The sequence below is a fragment of the Rhinatrema bivittatum genome, chromosome 9 (assembly GCF_901001135.1).
Source record: "Rhinatrema bivittatum chromosome 9, aRhiBiv1.1, whole genome shotgun sequence".
NCBI classification, from domain to species: Eukaryota; Metazoa; Chordata; class Amphibia; order Gymnophiona; family Rhinatrematidae; genus Rhinatrema; species Rhinatrema bivittatum.
In genome coordinates, this window is record NC_042623.1 from 25578187 (window position 1) to 25593532 (window position 15346).

General features: G+C 44.2%; 1 protein-coding gene across 6 annotated transcripts in view; it reads right to left on the reverse strand.

Moving 5' to 3' along the window:
* The window catches only part of STRIP2 (striatin interacting protein 2), a 216229-nt gene that overhangs the window by 103799 nt on the left and 97084 nt on the right, over positions 1-15346 (reverse strand). For all 6 annotated transcript variants that reach the window (XM_029615800.1, XM_029615797.1, XM_029615799.1 and 3 more), the window contains one exon: positions 270-333. In XM_029615800.1, coding sequence (XP_029471660.1) covers positions 270-333 — 64 coding nt within the window. The remainder of the gene's footprint in view (positions 1-269; positions 334-15346) is intronic.

Sequence of the window (15346 nt, forward strand, 5' to 3'; positions counted from 1 at the left end):
ACTTTAAATTCTGATTATTGCTGAGATGTATCTAAATAATGCTTCAATTATGTTGTACATTGCTTAGGAAGATTTTATCTGTTAGGCAATGGAAAAATGCTTTAAATAAATAAATTAATTAAATCACATATCTAGCTACATTGAAAAAGACAAGGTAAACAATATGAAGAAAAAGGAAACCCCCTTCATAAAAAGCAAGATTCAGAGATGATGATCAAGGGTTGGGAAGTTACTTGCAGATCCATATGTTCTTTTAGCCTGTGTTTTACCTGTTTCAGGGTTTTCACACTTTCATGGATAGGCCGGGGTAGTCCTACTAAAGTGTCTGTGTCACTGAGGAGTAAAAGATAGGAAGGTCAGCAAAACTTTCTTATGTTCTTACACACATAGCACAGTGATTGCACCACAGCACAGCAAACCTAGAATCATTATTCACCATTCACTGTGATATTAAGCAAGTCGCTTTAAATTTCATCTGCTTCAACATGGAATGTAAACATTTTGGAGCATAGAGCTTTTTATCTTGTATAGTACCATGTGCACAGAGATAATTATTATATATAAATAAATGGCCTGTGACCGACGGCCCGCAAATGCGCAGTAGAGCGCAGCTCTACTGCGCATGTGCGGGCAAGGACGTCGATCAGAAAAAAAAAATGGCGGTGGGGCCGCAGGAGCGGGAGGAGAAGCAGCGGCGCCGCGCGTGCGCGGTGCCGCTGCTTCTCCTCCCCAGATCTGCCGGCAGATCTCGGGGGGGGGGGGGGGGGGGAGGGTGTCACTCCCGCGCCCCCCGAGATCTGCCGGCAGGAGCGGGAGGAGAAGCAGCGGCGCCGCGCGCGCGCGGTGCCGCTACTTCTCCTCCCCAGATCTGCCGGCAGATCTCGCGGGGGTCACTGCCGCGCGCGCGGGAGTGACACCCCCCCCTGAGATCTGCCGGCAGGAGCGGGAGGAGTCAATGGAGCCGGGTGAGGGTTGCGGGAAGTCGCGCTTACGGCGCTGGGAGGAAATGGAGGTGGGTGAAGGGAGGGACTGAGTGGGAGGGAGGGAGAGGGGGGACTGAGTGGGAGGGAGTGAGGGAGAGGAGGGAGTGAGGGAGAGGGGGGACTGAGTGAGAGGAGAGGGAGGGTGGAGAGGAGTGGGTGGGGGAGGGGGGTGGTGAAGAGTGAGGGGAGAGAGAATGAGGGGGAGGTGAGAGACAGAGGGATGTAGCCCGTTTTAACGGGCTTTACGGCTTGTTATTATATAAGTGAGTGTGGTAACCTGGGCGATAGCCGCTTGGAAGCAGCCAGAAAGAATAAGAAGGCAGCTCTGGCTGTTTCCCTTTTGTGCAACTTATTTACAGTGAACAAACCAAAAACAAATAGTGCAGCTCACCTTAACTTGGGTTAACTCACAATCTTTGAACGTGCAGGTCTTAACTTCGTCACTCACAATCCTTAAACGTAGTAGGCTCTAACAAAGGGTGGGTGTCTGCCTGCTCCCCGGAGCCTCTCTAAACCTTCCAGGCCCTACATTCTTAAATTCTGGTAAGGGCCTTCTCCCTTCACCCAGGATTCCTTGTGGGTTTGTATTTTAAGAATGATTGGGTGGGACAGCTATACCAGGTCATTTAAGGTAATCTGAGGAAGTTTTCTGTATACTTCCTCACATAATCTCTCCCTCAGCTCAGTCTTGTCGGGATGAGCGCCTGCCCATACTAGGGACACCTCACTAGACAGGAAATCTGCATTGGTGTTTTCCCTAGCTGCCCTATGTCATATTTTATAGTTGAAGGGCTGTAGGGCCAGGAATCATCTCATCACCCTCACATTGGACTCTTTGTTTGTATTCATCCATAGGAGCACTGGTGATCAGTTATGAGCATCAACTGCCATCCCAGCAGGTAATAGCACAAGGCCTCTAAGACCCACTTGACTGCCAAGGTCTCTTTCTCAACTGTTGAGTAACGCTTTTTCCATGGCATCAACTTCTGGCTAATGAGTGCCACTGGATGTTCTTGACCATCCTTCTTTTGGACTAACATGGCTCCCAAGTCTACTTCTGAGGGATTGGTCTGCACCAGAGTTCAGAGAAGTTTGTGCTTATCAGAACCAGTTCAGAGCATATTGCTTCTTTCAGAGCCCTGAAAGCTTTTTCTACTTCAGCTGACCAGTGGACCTTCTCTGGTGCTTTCAACAACATCCTTGTGAAAGGCTCTATCCTTCTTAGAATAAATGAGGATAAACCTTCTGTAGTATCCTGTAAGGTCTAGGAATGCTCTCACTTTCGCTTTTCTTTGTGGGACTGGCACCTAGGTGATTGCCTTGATCTTCCTGATCTGTGGATGGGCCTTGCCCTTCCCCAGGGTATAGCCAAGATACTGGACTTCTTGCCCTGCCAGCAAGCACTTCTTGGGAATCAGCTGTTAGTCCTGCTTTCCTCAGACTGGCTAGCATGGCCTGGAGCTGGCTTAGATGTGTCTTCAAATCTGGGCTGTACACCATGATGTCATCCAAGTAGGCAGCTGCGTACCCATGATGTGGAAGGAGCAGGCATTCGATCATGCGTTGAAACATTGCAGGGGCACTGTGGAGTCCAAAAGAATGACAGTGATCTGGAAAAGTCCACCTGGCATCAACAATGCAGTCTTCTTCTTCACCGTTGGCATTAGACGCACCTGCCAATACTCTTTTGTAAGGTCCAGGGTAGATATGAACTGGGCTGATCCCAGATGCTCAATCAGTTCATCTGCTCATGGCAATGGGTAAGCATCAAGTTTTGAGACCTCATTAACCTTTTTTAAAGTCAATGCAGAATCTTATACTCCCATCTGGCTTCGGCACTAACACGATGGGAGAGGACAAATCACTATTAGAATCCTCAATAACCCCAAGCTGGAGCCTTTCCTTTTCTTCAGTCTCAATGACACAGAAGACACTCAATGAAGTTACTAGATGATACACTTAAAAGTAATAAGAGAAAATATTTTTTTATTCAATGCATAATTAAGCTCTAAATTTGTTGCTGCGGTCTGTGGTGAAAGCTATTAGTTTAGCTGCATTTTAAAAAAGTTTGGACAAGTTCCTGGAGGAAATATCCGTAAACTATTATTAAGGTGGAAGTTGCAGAAATCCACTTCTTATTCCTGGGATAAGCAGCATAGAATCTGTCTACCCCTTGGGAATCCTGCCAGGTACTTGTGACCTGGATTGGCCATTGTTGGAAACAGGATACTGGGCTTGATGGACCTTTGGTTTGACCCAGCAAGGCAAGTCTTATATTCTTATGACATCCCCATCCCTGCCAGCCCAAGGAGATAGAGTCAGATCTGATAGACAAACCTGCAGTCTCCTGCTCAGCAGCACCCCTCACTGTTGCCTACCCAAATATCACTATCAGGCCGATTCAGTAAAAGTCGCGGGAGAGCAGGCAAGCGCCCGCTCTCCTGGGCACGCAATTCAGGGGGGAAGAAGATGCAAATTAGGGCTCGAGGTAAAAAGAGGTGCTAGGGACACTAGCGTGTCCCTAGTGCCTCCTTTTTGACAGGAGCGGCGGCTGTCAGCGGGTTTGACAGCCGATGCTCAATTTTTCCGGAGTCGGTTCTTGAGCCCGCTGACAGCCACGGGTTCGGAAAACGGATGCCGGCTAAATTGAGCGTCTGTCTTCCGACCCGCGAGCCACCGGCTGATTTAAATTTTTTTTTTTTAAATTTTGGGGCATCCGACTTAATATCGCTATGATATTAAGTTGTAGGGTGTACAGAAAAGCAGTTTTTTCTGCTTTTCTGTACACTTTCCCAGTGCTGGCAGAAATTAACGCCAGCCTTTGGGCAGGCGTTAATTTCTGAAAGTAAAATGTGCGGCTTGGCTGCACATTTTACTTTCTGTATCGCGCGGGAATAACTAATAGGGCCATCAACATGCATTTGCATGTTCAGGCGCTGTTAGTTTCGGGGGGGTTGGACGCGCATTTTCGACGCGCTATTACCCCTTACTGTATAAGGGTTAAAGCTTGCGCGTCGAAAACGCACGTCCAAACCTGGGCTAACAGTGCGCTCCACCAGAGCGCACTGTACTATATCGGCCCATATGTAAAGCCCTGAGGAATATTTTAGGAGAAGATATGGGATACACCAAAATCTTTCACTGAAATACACTGGGCTGGAGAAGTGTTTATGAGGGATGTAGCTAAAATGCAGGCACCTTGTTAGAAGAGTTTCTCCAGCTGACAAAAGCTAGAAGCTGTATACTACTGATGCGAGTGAGCAGTATTACAGTGGCTCTGATTCTCTGACAAAAAAGCTTACAGTGAGGAAGGATGTAAAAAAACTCTGACTACCTTAAAGCACTGGGAACAGCTATCTCACCCGATCCTCCTTAATATACAAACCCAAAAGGAATCCTAGGTGAATTGGTTTTAGAATGGGGTTTAGAAATGTGGCTACGGCGTCTCAGCGCCATAGCCACATTGCAATAGCGGGAAAAAAAACTCTCTCATACAGACACTTAAAAGAACAGCCCCTGACGAAGTCCTCGAAACACGGTGCTGTGTCTTCAAAGGATAAGTGTCGCTTTAATATATACTATGGGGTCACAGCTACACTTGGCAACAACTAAAAAGTTGCATCTCTATAAGTGAACAGTTTATAAAAAGCTCTTCTAGCTTTATGCCCTGCTCATCTATGAGGGTTACACTTAAATTTGTTTTTAATTTTTTGGCACTCAGGTGGTTGTGTGGTTTCCCTTTTTGAGTACTTCCAGTGCCATGTTATTTTGTTGTGCCCTGGGCACAGGGGCATGGGTCTTTGCAAAAGGCTGGGGAGGTGGCCTGCCTATGTCTAGAGAAGGCCAGGCTACCCAAGCCAGGGGTTACAATTGCCCCATATCCAAAGATTATTCTAGTCAGGAGACCATATCCTTGTCATCCTCCCGTCTTGGGAAAGCAAGTTGTTAGCCTATTGGCAAGGGCCTTATGACGTTCTGGAGAAAATAGGGCATGTGGATTACAAAATAGCCCAGCCAAATAAATGAAAGAAAACTCAAATCTACCACGTTAACCTCCTGAATAAGTGGGTTGTACAGGAGTGTGGAGGGGTACAAGAAGGAGAGCGTGCCCAGAGGTCAGACCTGAAATGGACGGAGCCCAAGTTCCTTTTAGAGCAGGGGTCAGGAACCTTTTTGGCTGAGAGAGCCATAAACGCCACATATTTTAAAATGTAATTCCATGAGAGCCATACAATATGTTTAAAACTAAATACAAGTAAATGTGTGCATTTTATGTAAGATCACACTTTTAAAGTACAATAAGTCTCTGAAAATATTACACCAGGCCTTAAGACACCAATACATCTCCTATTAGGAAAACGGACCAAGCCAGGCTGCTATAGAGTCCTACACAGAAACTACACGCCAGCAGAAAACCTCACCTGAATCACGTGCTGTCCCTCACCTAACATAGAATAAAGAGACCAAAACGCATAACAAGAAGCATGCAGAAAAAAACTGAATTGGAAACTGCAACAAGCCAGAGTCTCTGTATGCAGTGTTACAAAGGAAAAAAGAAACATCACCCATCCTTATAAAACAAATCAAGAAATATAAAATCATCAGCAGTAAAACTGTACTAACAAAAAGAACATATTTCGAAACAGCTGATGAGTGGAATATCCAATAATTAAAAACTCATATAAAACATTTCCAGATACCAACAAAATATTTCAAAATAGCAGACACAAAGACCCAGTAATGAAAAATAATAAGGATACAAAAGTTTTTTTGCTCTGCATACCTGGGAACGTTTGATATCCAGGTGTCCTGAGATTGTTCTGAATTAGCAGGAGGCGGGGTGGTTTGCTTGGAACTTTCTCCTCTCTCAGTCACACACCAGCGCTCTCTCTCACACTGGCTCTCAATTACACACCTATACACACATGCTCTCAGTCACTCACATATACACATGCTTTTTCCCTCTCACTTATATAGGCTCTTAATTACACATTTACACACATGCTGTCTATCTTTTCACGCTTACACACACACACAGGCTTTCAATCACATAAATACATGCTGTCTTTTTCTCTCACACACAGACTCTCATTCACATGCTTACAAACATGTCCTCTCTTTCTCTCACTTACACAGGCTCTCAATCACATACTCACATGCTCCATCACCTAAACCAGCTCTCAATCACACACAGACACACATGATCACTCTTACTTATACACACAGGCTCTTAATCATACATACACATGATTTCTCTCACACACAAAGGATCTCAATCATACACACATACTCTTTCACACAAACAGGTTTTCAATCACAAACTTACACATACAGGTTCCCAATGGTAAACTTACATTCATGCTCTCTCTCTCACAGGCAGGCTCTCAATCACAGACATACTCTCTTTCACATGTACAGGCTCTCAATCATTCACATACATGCAATCTCACACACACACACACACACACACACACACACAGGCCCCCGCGGCCCGGAAGAGGAAGTGGAGAGTATCGGGTGCGTGCGCGGCAAGAAGAGGCCACGCTAGTGCGCTCGGCATCGGCCCGAAGAAAAGAAGACTGCAGCGCGGCTCGGAGGAAAATGAAGAGCTTCAACCGCGGCCGATGGGACTCCGCCTCCGCGAGGGCTGAAAATGAAGAGGTTAGCGTTGGGAGGAGGCTGCTGCCGCCGCGAGTTCCCGGGATGGGGGAGAGAGAGAGTGAATGAGCGAGCAAGCCTGTGTGTTTGCTCGCTCATTCACTCTCTCTCTCCCGCACCCCGGGAACTCGCGGCTGCATCTGGCTCGCAGTGTGTCTGCGAGCCAGATGCAGCCCTCAAAAGAGCCATATCTGGCTCGCGAGCCATGGGTTCCCGACCCCTGTTTTAGAGAGTAGCTGTCCACTGCACAGGCAGCTGACTTAAAGCAGCTTGTAGAGCAAAACAAAGAGATTTTCTTGAATCTGACCGGTTGTACCCATCCGGTGCAGCATGACATCTTTACGCCTCCTGGAGTTGTAGTACGGCAATGATCCTTTCGGATTCCAATAAGGGAGCGGACTGGGAGGGAACTTCCCTAACCCTATCCTTCTTCCCTCTTCCCCTCTCCTCCCCGGCCCCTAAACCTACCCTAGCTATCCCCAATTTTTTTGTTTTTATACTTACTGCTCTTCTGGAGCAGAAGTAAACTCCGCGTGCTGGCCAGCTGCCGGCACACACTTCCCCAAAACATCATTTAATGGTGCTGTCGCGGCCCGCCCCTTTCTTCAGGCCTGGCACTTCTCGGCGTATTGGGAGTTAGAAAGGGCCCAGCCACACTCATAACCCCCTAAATTTGCGTGCGTGGACCTTTTAAAAATCAACTTGAATTTGGGAAACTCTTCCCTAAGTGCGTCACTTTGCACTTGTCCACCTTAAATTTCATTTGCCATTTGCATGCCCAGTCTCCCAGTTTTGCAAGGTCTTCTTGCAATTTCTGATAATCCTCATGTGATTTAACAACTTTGAATAATTTGATGTCATCGGCAAATCTGATCACCACACTCGTTGTTCCCACTTCCAGTTATAAATATATTGAAAAGCAGTGGTCCCAGAACAGATCCCTGGGGCACTCCACTATTCACCTTTCTCCATTCAGGACATTTATCATTTTTGGGTACTTGCCAGGTTCTTATGGCCTGGAAACAGGATGCTGGGCTTGATGGACCCTTGGTCTGACCCAGTATGGCATGTTCTTATGTTCTCTATGCTCTGTTTTCTGTCTTTTAACCAGTTCTCAATCTACAATAGGACTCTATCACCTATCCCATGACCTTTTTTTTTTAATTAAGTTTTATTGCAATTAAACACAATTATAACTGTCATAATTTCCTCCTTCATGAAGGACTTTGTCAAATGTTTTCTGGAAATCCAGATACACTATATCAACTGACTTACCTTTATCCACATGTTTATTTACATCTTTAATAAAATGTAACAGATTGGTGAAGCAAGACTTCCCTTGGCTAAATCCATGTTGGCTTTGTCCCATTAAACTATGCCTATCTATATGTTCAGAAATTTTGTTCTTTATTATAGTTTCTATCATTTTGCCTGGGACAGACTTCAGACTTATTATAGTTTCCAGGATCACACCTCATTCCCTTTTCAAAAATTGGCATTATGTTGGCAATCCTCCAGTCTTCAGGTACTATAGATGATTTTAATCATAGTTTACAAATTACTAATAGCAGGTCTGAAATTTCATTTTTCAGTATTTTGGGATGTATACCATCTAGTCCAGGTGACTTGCTACTCTTTAGTTTGTCAATTTGCTCTATTACATCCTCCGGGTACACTGAAATTTGATTCAGTTCTGCTGAATCATCTTCTTTGAATATCAATTCTGGCATGGGTATCTCTTATAGCTTCCTCAGTGAAGACTGAAGCATTTAGTCTCTCTGCTATGGCTCTGACATTCCCAAGTGCCACTTTTACTACTTGATCATCTAATGGTCCAACTGACTCCCTCGCAGTTTTTATTAGTTTTAATGTTTTGGATATATTGTTTTATTTGATATATTATACCTGTTTTAATTTGTGTATTTTATTATATATGTTTATTTTTTTGTAAACCGCTTAGCCAGACAGATCCTGTTCAATTTGCGATATATACATTCTTTTAAATAAAAAAATAAATAAAATAAATGTACCTTAAAAAAAAGGTTTTACTATGAGTTTTTGCTTTTACAGCAAGCTTAGTTTAAAATTCTCTCTTTGCCTTCTTTATCAAAGCTTTGATTCTAACTTGCCAGTGCTGATGCTGTTTCTGTCTTCATTCAGATCCCTTATCATATCTTGAAAGATGTCTGTTTAGCTATTATAGCCTCTCTCATCTCACCTTTTAACCATGCTGGCAGTCGTTTAGCCTTCCTTCCATCTTTTCTAATGTGTGGAATACATCTGGTCTGGGCTTTTAAGATGGTATTTTTAAACAACCTCTATGCCTGATGTAATTCTTAACCTTTGCAGCTGCTCCTTTCAGTTTTTTCCTAGCCATTTTCCTCATTTTATCATAGTTACCTTTTTGAAAGTTAAATGCTGTTGTAGTAGATTTCTTTAGTGTTCTCCTTTCAGTTATTAATTCAATTTGATCATTTTGCGATTACTATTGCAAAGTGGCCTTAACACTATTACATCTCACTCCAAATCTTGTATTCTACTAAGAACTAGGTCTAAAATAGTTTCCCTTCTTGTTAGTTCTTATACAAGCTGCTCCATGTCATGGAAGCAGCAGTCACAGTCCAGAGAAGGAAGGTGTTTTAAGTGTCATTATTGCACAACTATCAGTTGGCTCAAGGACAAACTTGGACCAGACTCCAAGGGAACTCTGGCCCCAAATTATCTTTTTGCTGCTAAGCTAAGATGAAGAAGATGGTCTTTAGGGCAATAAACCCAACCACTATGACTGAAGGCCTATGACACCAGAGCTTCCGATCCCTGCCCTTCATAATAAATGGCAGACAGCAAAGTAGAGGCAAGTTCTGATTGAGCTGCAAGTTCTACGTGGTCAACCTTAGGCAGGTTCTGCTGGGCTTCTTCTCTGCATGTGACCAAAGATATGGGGGAGAGAAATCTGGGCCAAAATGTTTGGTCTGGTCTCGTCATATCCTGCCTAGTCCAGTCCCCAGCATCCATTCCCTGCTCTGCCTTGCCCAAGCCTGTGTCCATATCCAGCCCACTTCCTGCTCAGTATCCAAGCCTGTGTCGGTATCTAATTCCAGCCTTGTTCAGCATCCTGCCACCCTCCTGTTCCAGTATCCATCCTCAGCTCATTGCCTGTTTCAGTATCTAGTCCTCAGCTCCTTGCCTGTTCTAGTATCCAGTCTTGAGCATGTTCCTGTACCCAGACCTTTGCTCTCAGTCTGTCTGTCCACAATTTTCAGCTTGTGTTTGACCTCAAGTTCCAGCCTGTCCTGCCTGTGAAGTGTTTCCCGACCCCAGCCCACATGACAGGTGGTTTACACAAGGCCATCAACACCAAATTACGATTCCACAGCGGCACTACCCACCAAACTGGAGAACAGAAATGCTGTACTCCCTTGAGATATCTCAAAACATCCCGATGCAAGGCCAATAAAGTCTTATGAACTTTCTCTCTATAAATGGCCAATGCCACAACTTGTACTTTAAGAAAGCACAGGACTAGATCTTTCTGCAGAAAGAAAAGTATTCATGGAACTGAGGCATGAATCAGGACATTCCCTGCCTCTTGACAGCAGGACTTGAACACCTTCCAACCTCACACATTTGCTAGAGAGGTCGAGGGCTTCTTAGCTTGAAGCAAGGTCATGACATCTTCTAAATATCTCTTTATTCTCAACCTTCTTCTTTCAAACGCTAGACCATGAGATAAAAGCAATCCACCTGCTCCAAGAAAATCGACCCTGATACAGCAAACTGAGAATATGACAGTGTCCTAAAAGACTCTCTAACTTGAGATTCACCAGATTCGCAAACCACAGCTGCTAGGGCCACTTCAGAGCCACCAGGATTACCTTGCCTTGATTCTTTCTATGCACCTGACTACCCTGCCTATCAGAGGCCAAGGGACGATTGGGAAGATGCATGGAGACTTTCCAAACCTGTCTCCCGTCATTAACTGAAGATCCACAGAGCCTTGGCATTCATTCTTGTCACCATCAAATCTGATTGGCAACAACTCTTCATGTGCCAGTTCCCACTCTCCGGGGTCTAGAGAGTGCCTATTCAGAAAATTCACTTGCACATTCTCCACCCCAACCACATGAGATGCTGACAAGACCATCAGATGTTCCGTTGGGTGGTTCAACAACATCCTGACCTCTAAGGAGGTCACTAGGCTCTTCATGCCCCCCTGTCTGTTGATGTATGCCACTGTTGTCACATTGTCTGACAATATCTTCACTGCCCTGTTTCAGCCTACCAGAGGAAAGAGCTCTAAGGCTTTCTTGATCGCTCTTGTTGCCAAACGATTGATGGACCACAAGGCTTACGACACTAACCACAGGCCCTGTGCCCTATGCCCCTCCAGCCTTTCAGACTGGCATCTGTGAACAGGATACAATCCTGAATTTCTAACTCCACTCCTTTAGACAAATTGTCCTGTGAGAGCCACCAGGAAAAACTTGATCTGGTTTCCCCAGACAGAAGCAACCTGACCTTGAATACCTCAGACTGAGGATTACACAGTAACAGAAGAGCTCTCTGTAATGGTCTCATGTGAATAAATGCCCAAGGAACCAGATCTAGCATAGACACCTTGGAACCCAGGACTTGAAGATAAGCCCAAGTCCTGGGTATCCTCAAGTCCAACAAGTGGAGAATCTGCCCCTACAGCTTTAACATCTTGTCAAAGTATGGGAACACCTTGCCTACTCTAGTCTCAAAACATGCCCTCAGGTATTCCAAACTCCGTGATGGAAGCAGTTTGCTCTTGGCAAAATTTATGACCCATCCTAACTTCTGCAATGTCCCTTGTCTTTGTTCAAATAAGTTAGTCATCCAAATAAGGGTGTACCAGATTACCTTTCTTGTGCAAAGCCACAGCCACAACCATCATCACCTTAGAAAAGTGTGAGGGAATATTGCCAGCCCAAATGGAAGCACCTGAAATTGAAACTCCTCCCCTTGTTGGGTAACTTTGAAAAGGTTTGTCCCTATGAAGCTATTGTATTACAGTATTATTACTGTACTGAGAATATAGACTACATGACAAAATATGCTGAAATACTAACATGTAGGTCAAAGGTCAAAAAGATATGAGCTTAGTTTTAAGTTTAACTTAAGTTGTATTTCTCACTCTGGGCTCAATTTACAAGAAATCACATGATTTACAAGTACCCTAACTTCATTAAAATATACATGAGGTAGAAATAATAATGCTATCCTATCAAAGGGATATTATTATGAAAATAAACAGTCATTGGTTTAGAAATTTTTAATGCCTGATATCAGTAATTTATCTCAGAGAACTGATCCTTTTCTACTGTATGGTGGCTTCTTGTTCTCGCCATAAAATATATATTATTATTATAGGTTTGTGTTAAATACCACATTATATCAACTCTTTGTCATATTCAATGGTTATCTGTCCACTTTAGAATACAGTTTAAGATTCTATTCTTTACTCACAAACTTCTCAGCATTTCCTCTCTGCCCTAGATAAACTTCCTTTTACAGAGATACCAATCTACTAGGAACTTAAGATCTCAAGAAAGGGGAATCCTTGAGGTGCCTACAGTACGAGTAGCCAAACTATCAGCAACAAGAGACTGTGCTTTTACAGTGGCTGTGCTTGCTACATGGAACATTATGCCTGCAGCGTTGAGACTAACGGAGTGTACTAAAACATTTAAAACAGCACTAAAATCATTTCTGATGAGTCTAGCATTTGCGAAAAGTCATGCTTTGAATTTTAAGATTCAGCTTCCAAGATCGATTCTGGTTATTGGGTTGTTTTTTTTTCTTTTTTTGTATTTTGCCTGTCGGGACATGTTGTACTTTATGCAATTGCAATTATTATATATGTTTATTTTGTAAATCGCTCAAGGTCTATGCATGAGCGATTAATTTTAATAAAATACAAATATAACGCTTGAAGCTCTGAAATTCACCTAGCTGAACAAATGGCTACCAAGAAAACAGTCTTCAGGGTGAGATCTTTTAAACAGGCCCTTCTCATCAATTCAAAGGGAGATCCACAAAGAACTCGAAGAAACAGATTAAGGTTCCACTCTGAATACATCCTCCAGATTGGTGGGCACAAATGCTTCACCCCTTCAGAAAACGCACGACATCAGGATGAGATACAGCTTTCCTCAAAGACAGGCTGCCACCTGTACTCGGAGCAAATTATAGGCCAGTCCCTCCGCTAAGCTGCTTTGCAAAAAGGCTAAGACTGAGAATGTCTACCTGTAACAGTTCCAGCCCATTCTCCAAACACCACGACTCAAACACTCTCCAAACCCGGATACAAGGCAAAAGTGGAAGGCCTCCTAGACTGAAACAGTCACAATCACAGGCTCTGCATACCCTTTCAAGCAAAACAGTCACCTTTCAAAAGCAAAGCCACAAGACAAGTGATCCACCCATTCTGAAAAGATGGGCCCCTGTCGTAACAGCCCATGCAGATGGGCTAAGCGAATAAGATTGTCTATAGCGAGATGAACAGGATATGCAAACCACAACAGGCGCAGCCACTCTGGTGCTAATAGGACCACCCTGCCTGGATGAGATTCGATGTGATGCAATACCCGGCCTATGAAAGGCCACAGGGGAAACATGTACAGCAGAAGCTTCGTCGGCCACGGATGAATTAGACTATCTATTCCCTCGGAGCAGAATTCCCTCTGGTGGCTGAAAACTGCTTCACCTTGGCATTCCATTTTTAATTAATGGGATGGTACGAACATGAGGCGCTTAATTTTAACCTTTTAACATCTGAGAGAGAGAAAACTTTTTTTTTTTTAAACACATTTATGAATTATTTTAAATATGTATTTATTTTTTTATCTTTCTTATCTAGTGTATTTTTGAGTTATTTTGTGATATTTTATGAATAATTGCTCTTTTTATTATTATTGTTATTTATGTTTTTATATATGGAAACTGTTGTGATGGCCAGTCTGAACGACGGTATATAAGAGCTTAATAAATAAAAAATTAATTCCCTCAAACCATCATAAGGTCTAGCTACGGCTTGCCCCACCTGATCTGGATAAGGGCAAAGGTCTCCGTCGACAACTCTCGCTCTCCCGGATCCAGCGGCTGTCAGCTGAGATAGTCCTCCTGCCCATCGTTCACTCTGGTCATGTGAGATGCCGCTACTCTCGCTAGATGTTTCTCTGCCCAGATAAAAATTCCTGAGCCATCAGGTGATTGAAGTATGCCACCATCGTTGGGTTGTCTGAGAACACTCGCTCTGTCCGTCCCTGAATATGCGGAAGAAAGGCGATAAACCCCTTGCAAATCATCCTTGTTTCTAACAGTTTGATTGACCAGGACACTTCCACTGGTGACCACTAACTTTGGTCTAGCTGTCCTTGACATATTGCCCCCCCAATCTCTGAGGTTGGCATCCATGGTCATCACCACCCAGTCCGGAACCTCCAGGTCCAACCCTTTCTCCAAATTGGGACGAGACAGCCACCACGAGAGACTGGACCTGGAATCCCCCTGAAGTGGCAAAGAAAGCTGAAATTCCTCCGAGAGCAGACTCCAATGGGATAAAAGTGCCCTCTGGAGAGATCGCGTGTGAGTGAACACCCATGGAACCAACTCCAGTGTAGACATCATAGAACCCAGGACCTGCAAATAATCCCAGCCTCTGGGAACCAAAAGCCACAGAAGTCAAAGCACCTGAGCCTGCAACTTAAGCACCTTCTCCACGGTAAGAAACACTTTTTATATGCTGGTATTGAATCAAGCCTCCAGATACTCCAACGACTGGAAAGTTCCAGGTGACTTTTCACCAGGTTCACCACCCAGCCCAATGAGCACAGCCACTCTATGACACATCAAATTGAGTGATGATACTGCAATTCCTACTTCACTCTGATAAGCCAATCATCCAGGTATGGTGCACCAGGATTCCTTCACTCCTGAGTGCCACCACCACTACAACCATCACTTTTGTGAAAGTCCATGGCGCTGTTGCTAACCTGAAGGGAAGAGCCCGAAACTGAAAATGCTCTCCTAGCACCATGAACCATAGGAACCTCCAATGGTCATATCTTATTAAAATATGTAGATAGGCCTCTGTCAAATCCAACAACACCAGAAACTCTCCCTTGCAAACTGCTGCTATCACTGTCCGCAGAGTTTCCATACGAAAGCGCAGCATACGCAGCACCACATTGAATTTCTGTAGATCAAGGATGGGCCGAAAAACCCCCTCTTTCTTGGTAATAACGAAATACACTGAGTACCTCCCTAGTCCCTGCTCCTGAGTGGGAACCGGAACAATCTCGTTCAGGCGTTGTAGCTGCTGTAATGTGTCCTACACTGCCTCTCATTTAGCACGGGAAATGCAACAGGAGACCACATAGGCTTCTCTAAGCAGGCGTGAAAATTCCAGAACCCATTAGTCTGATGTGATCCTGATCCATGCTTCATAAAATAGGGATAGTTTCCCTCCGACAGCTTCCATATAACTTTGCATAGAACTCCTGTTGGAGCGAAACCTCCCTGCGTCTCGAAAATGATCACGTGGCAGAAAATTTTTCTTGCCAGTCTTATCTTCGGGCAACTTATTCTCTTTCAACTTCCCCAACTGCTTCTTCATCTATTCCAGATCCTCTCTGAACAACAGTTTTCCTTTAAAAGGGAGGTTACACAGCTGCTCTTTT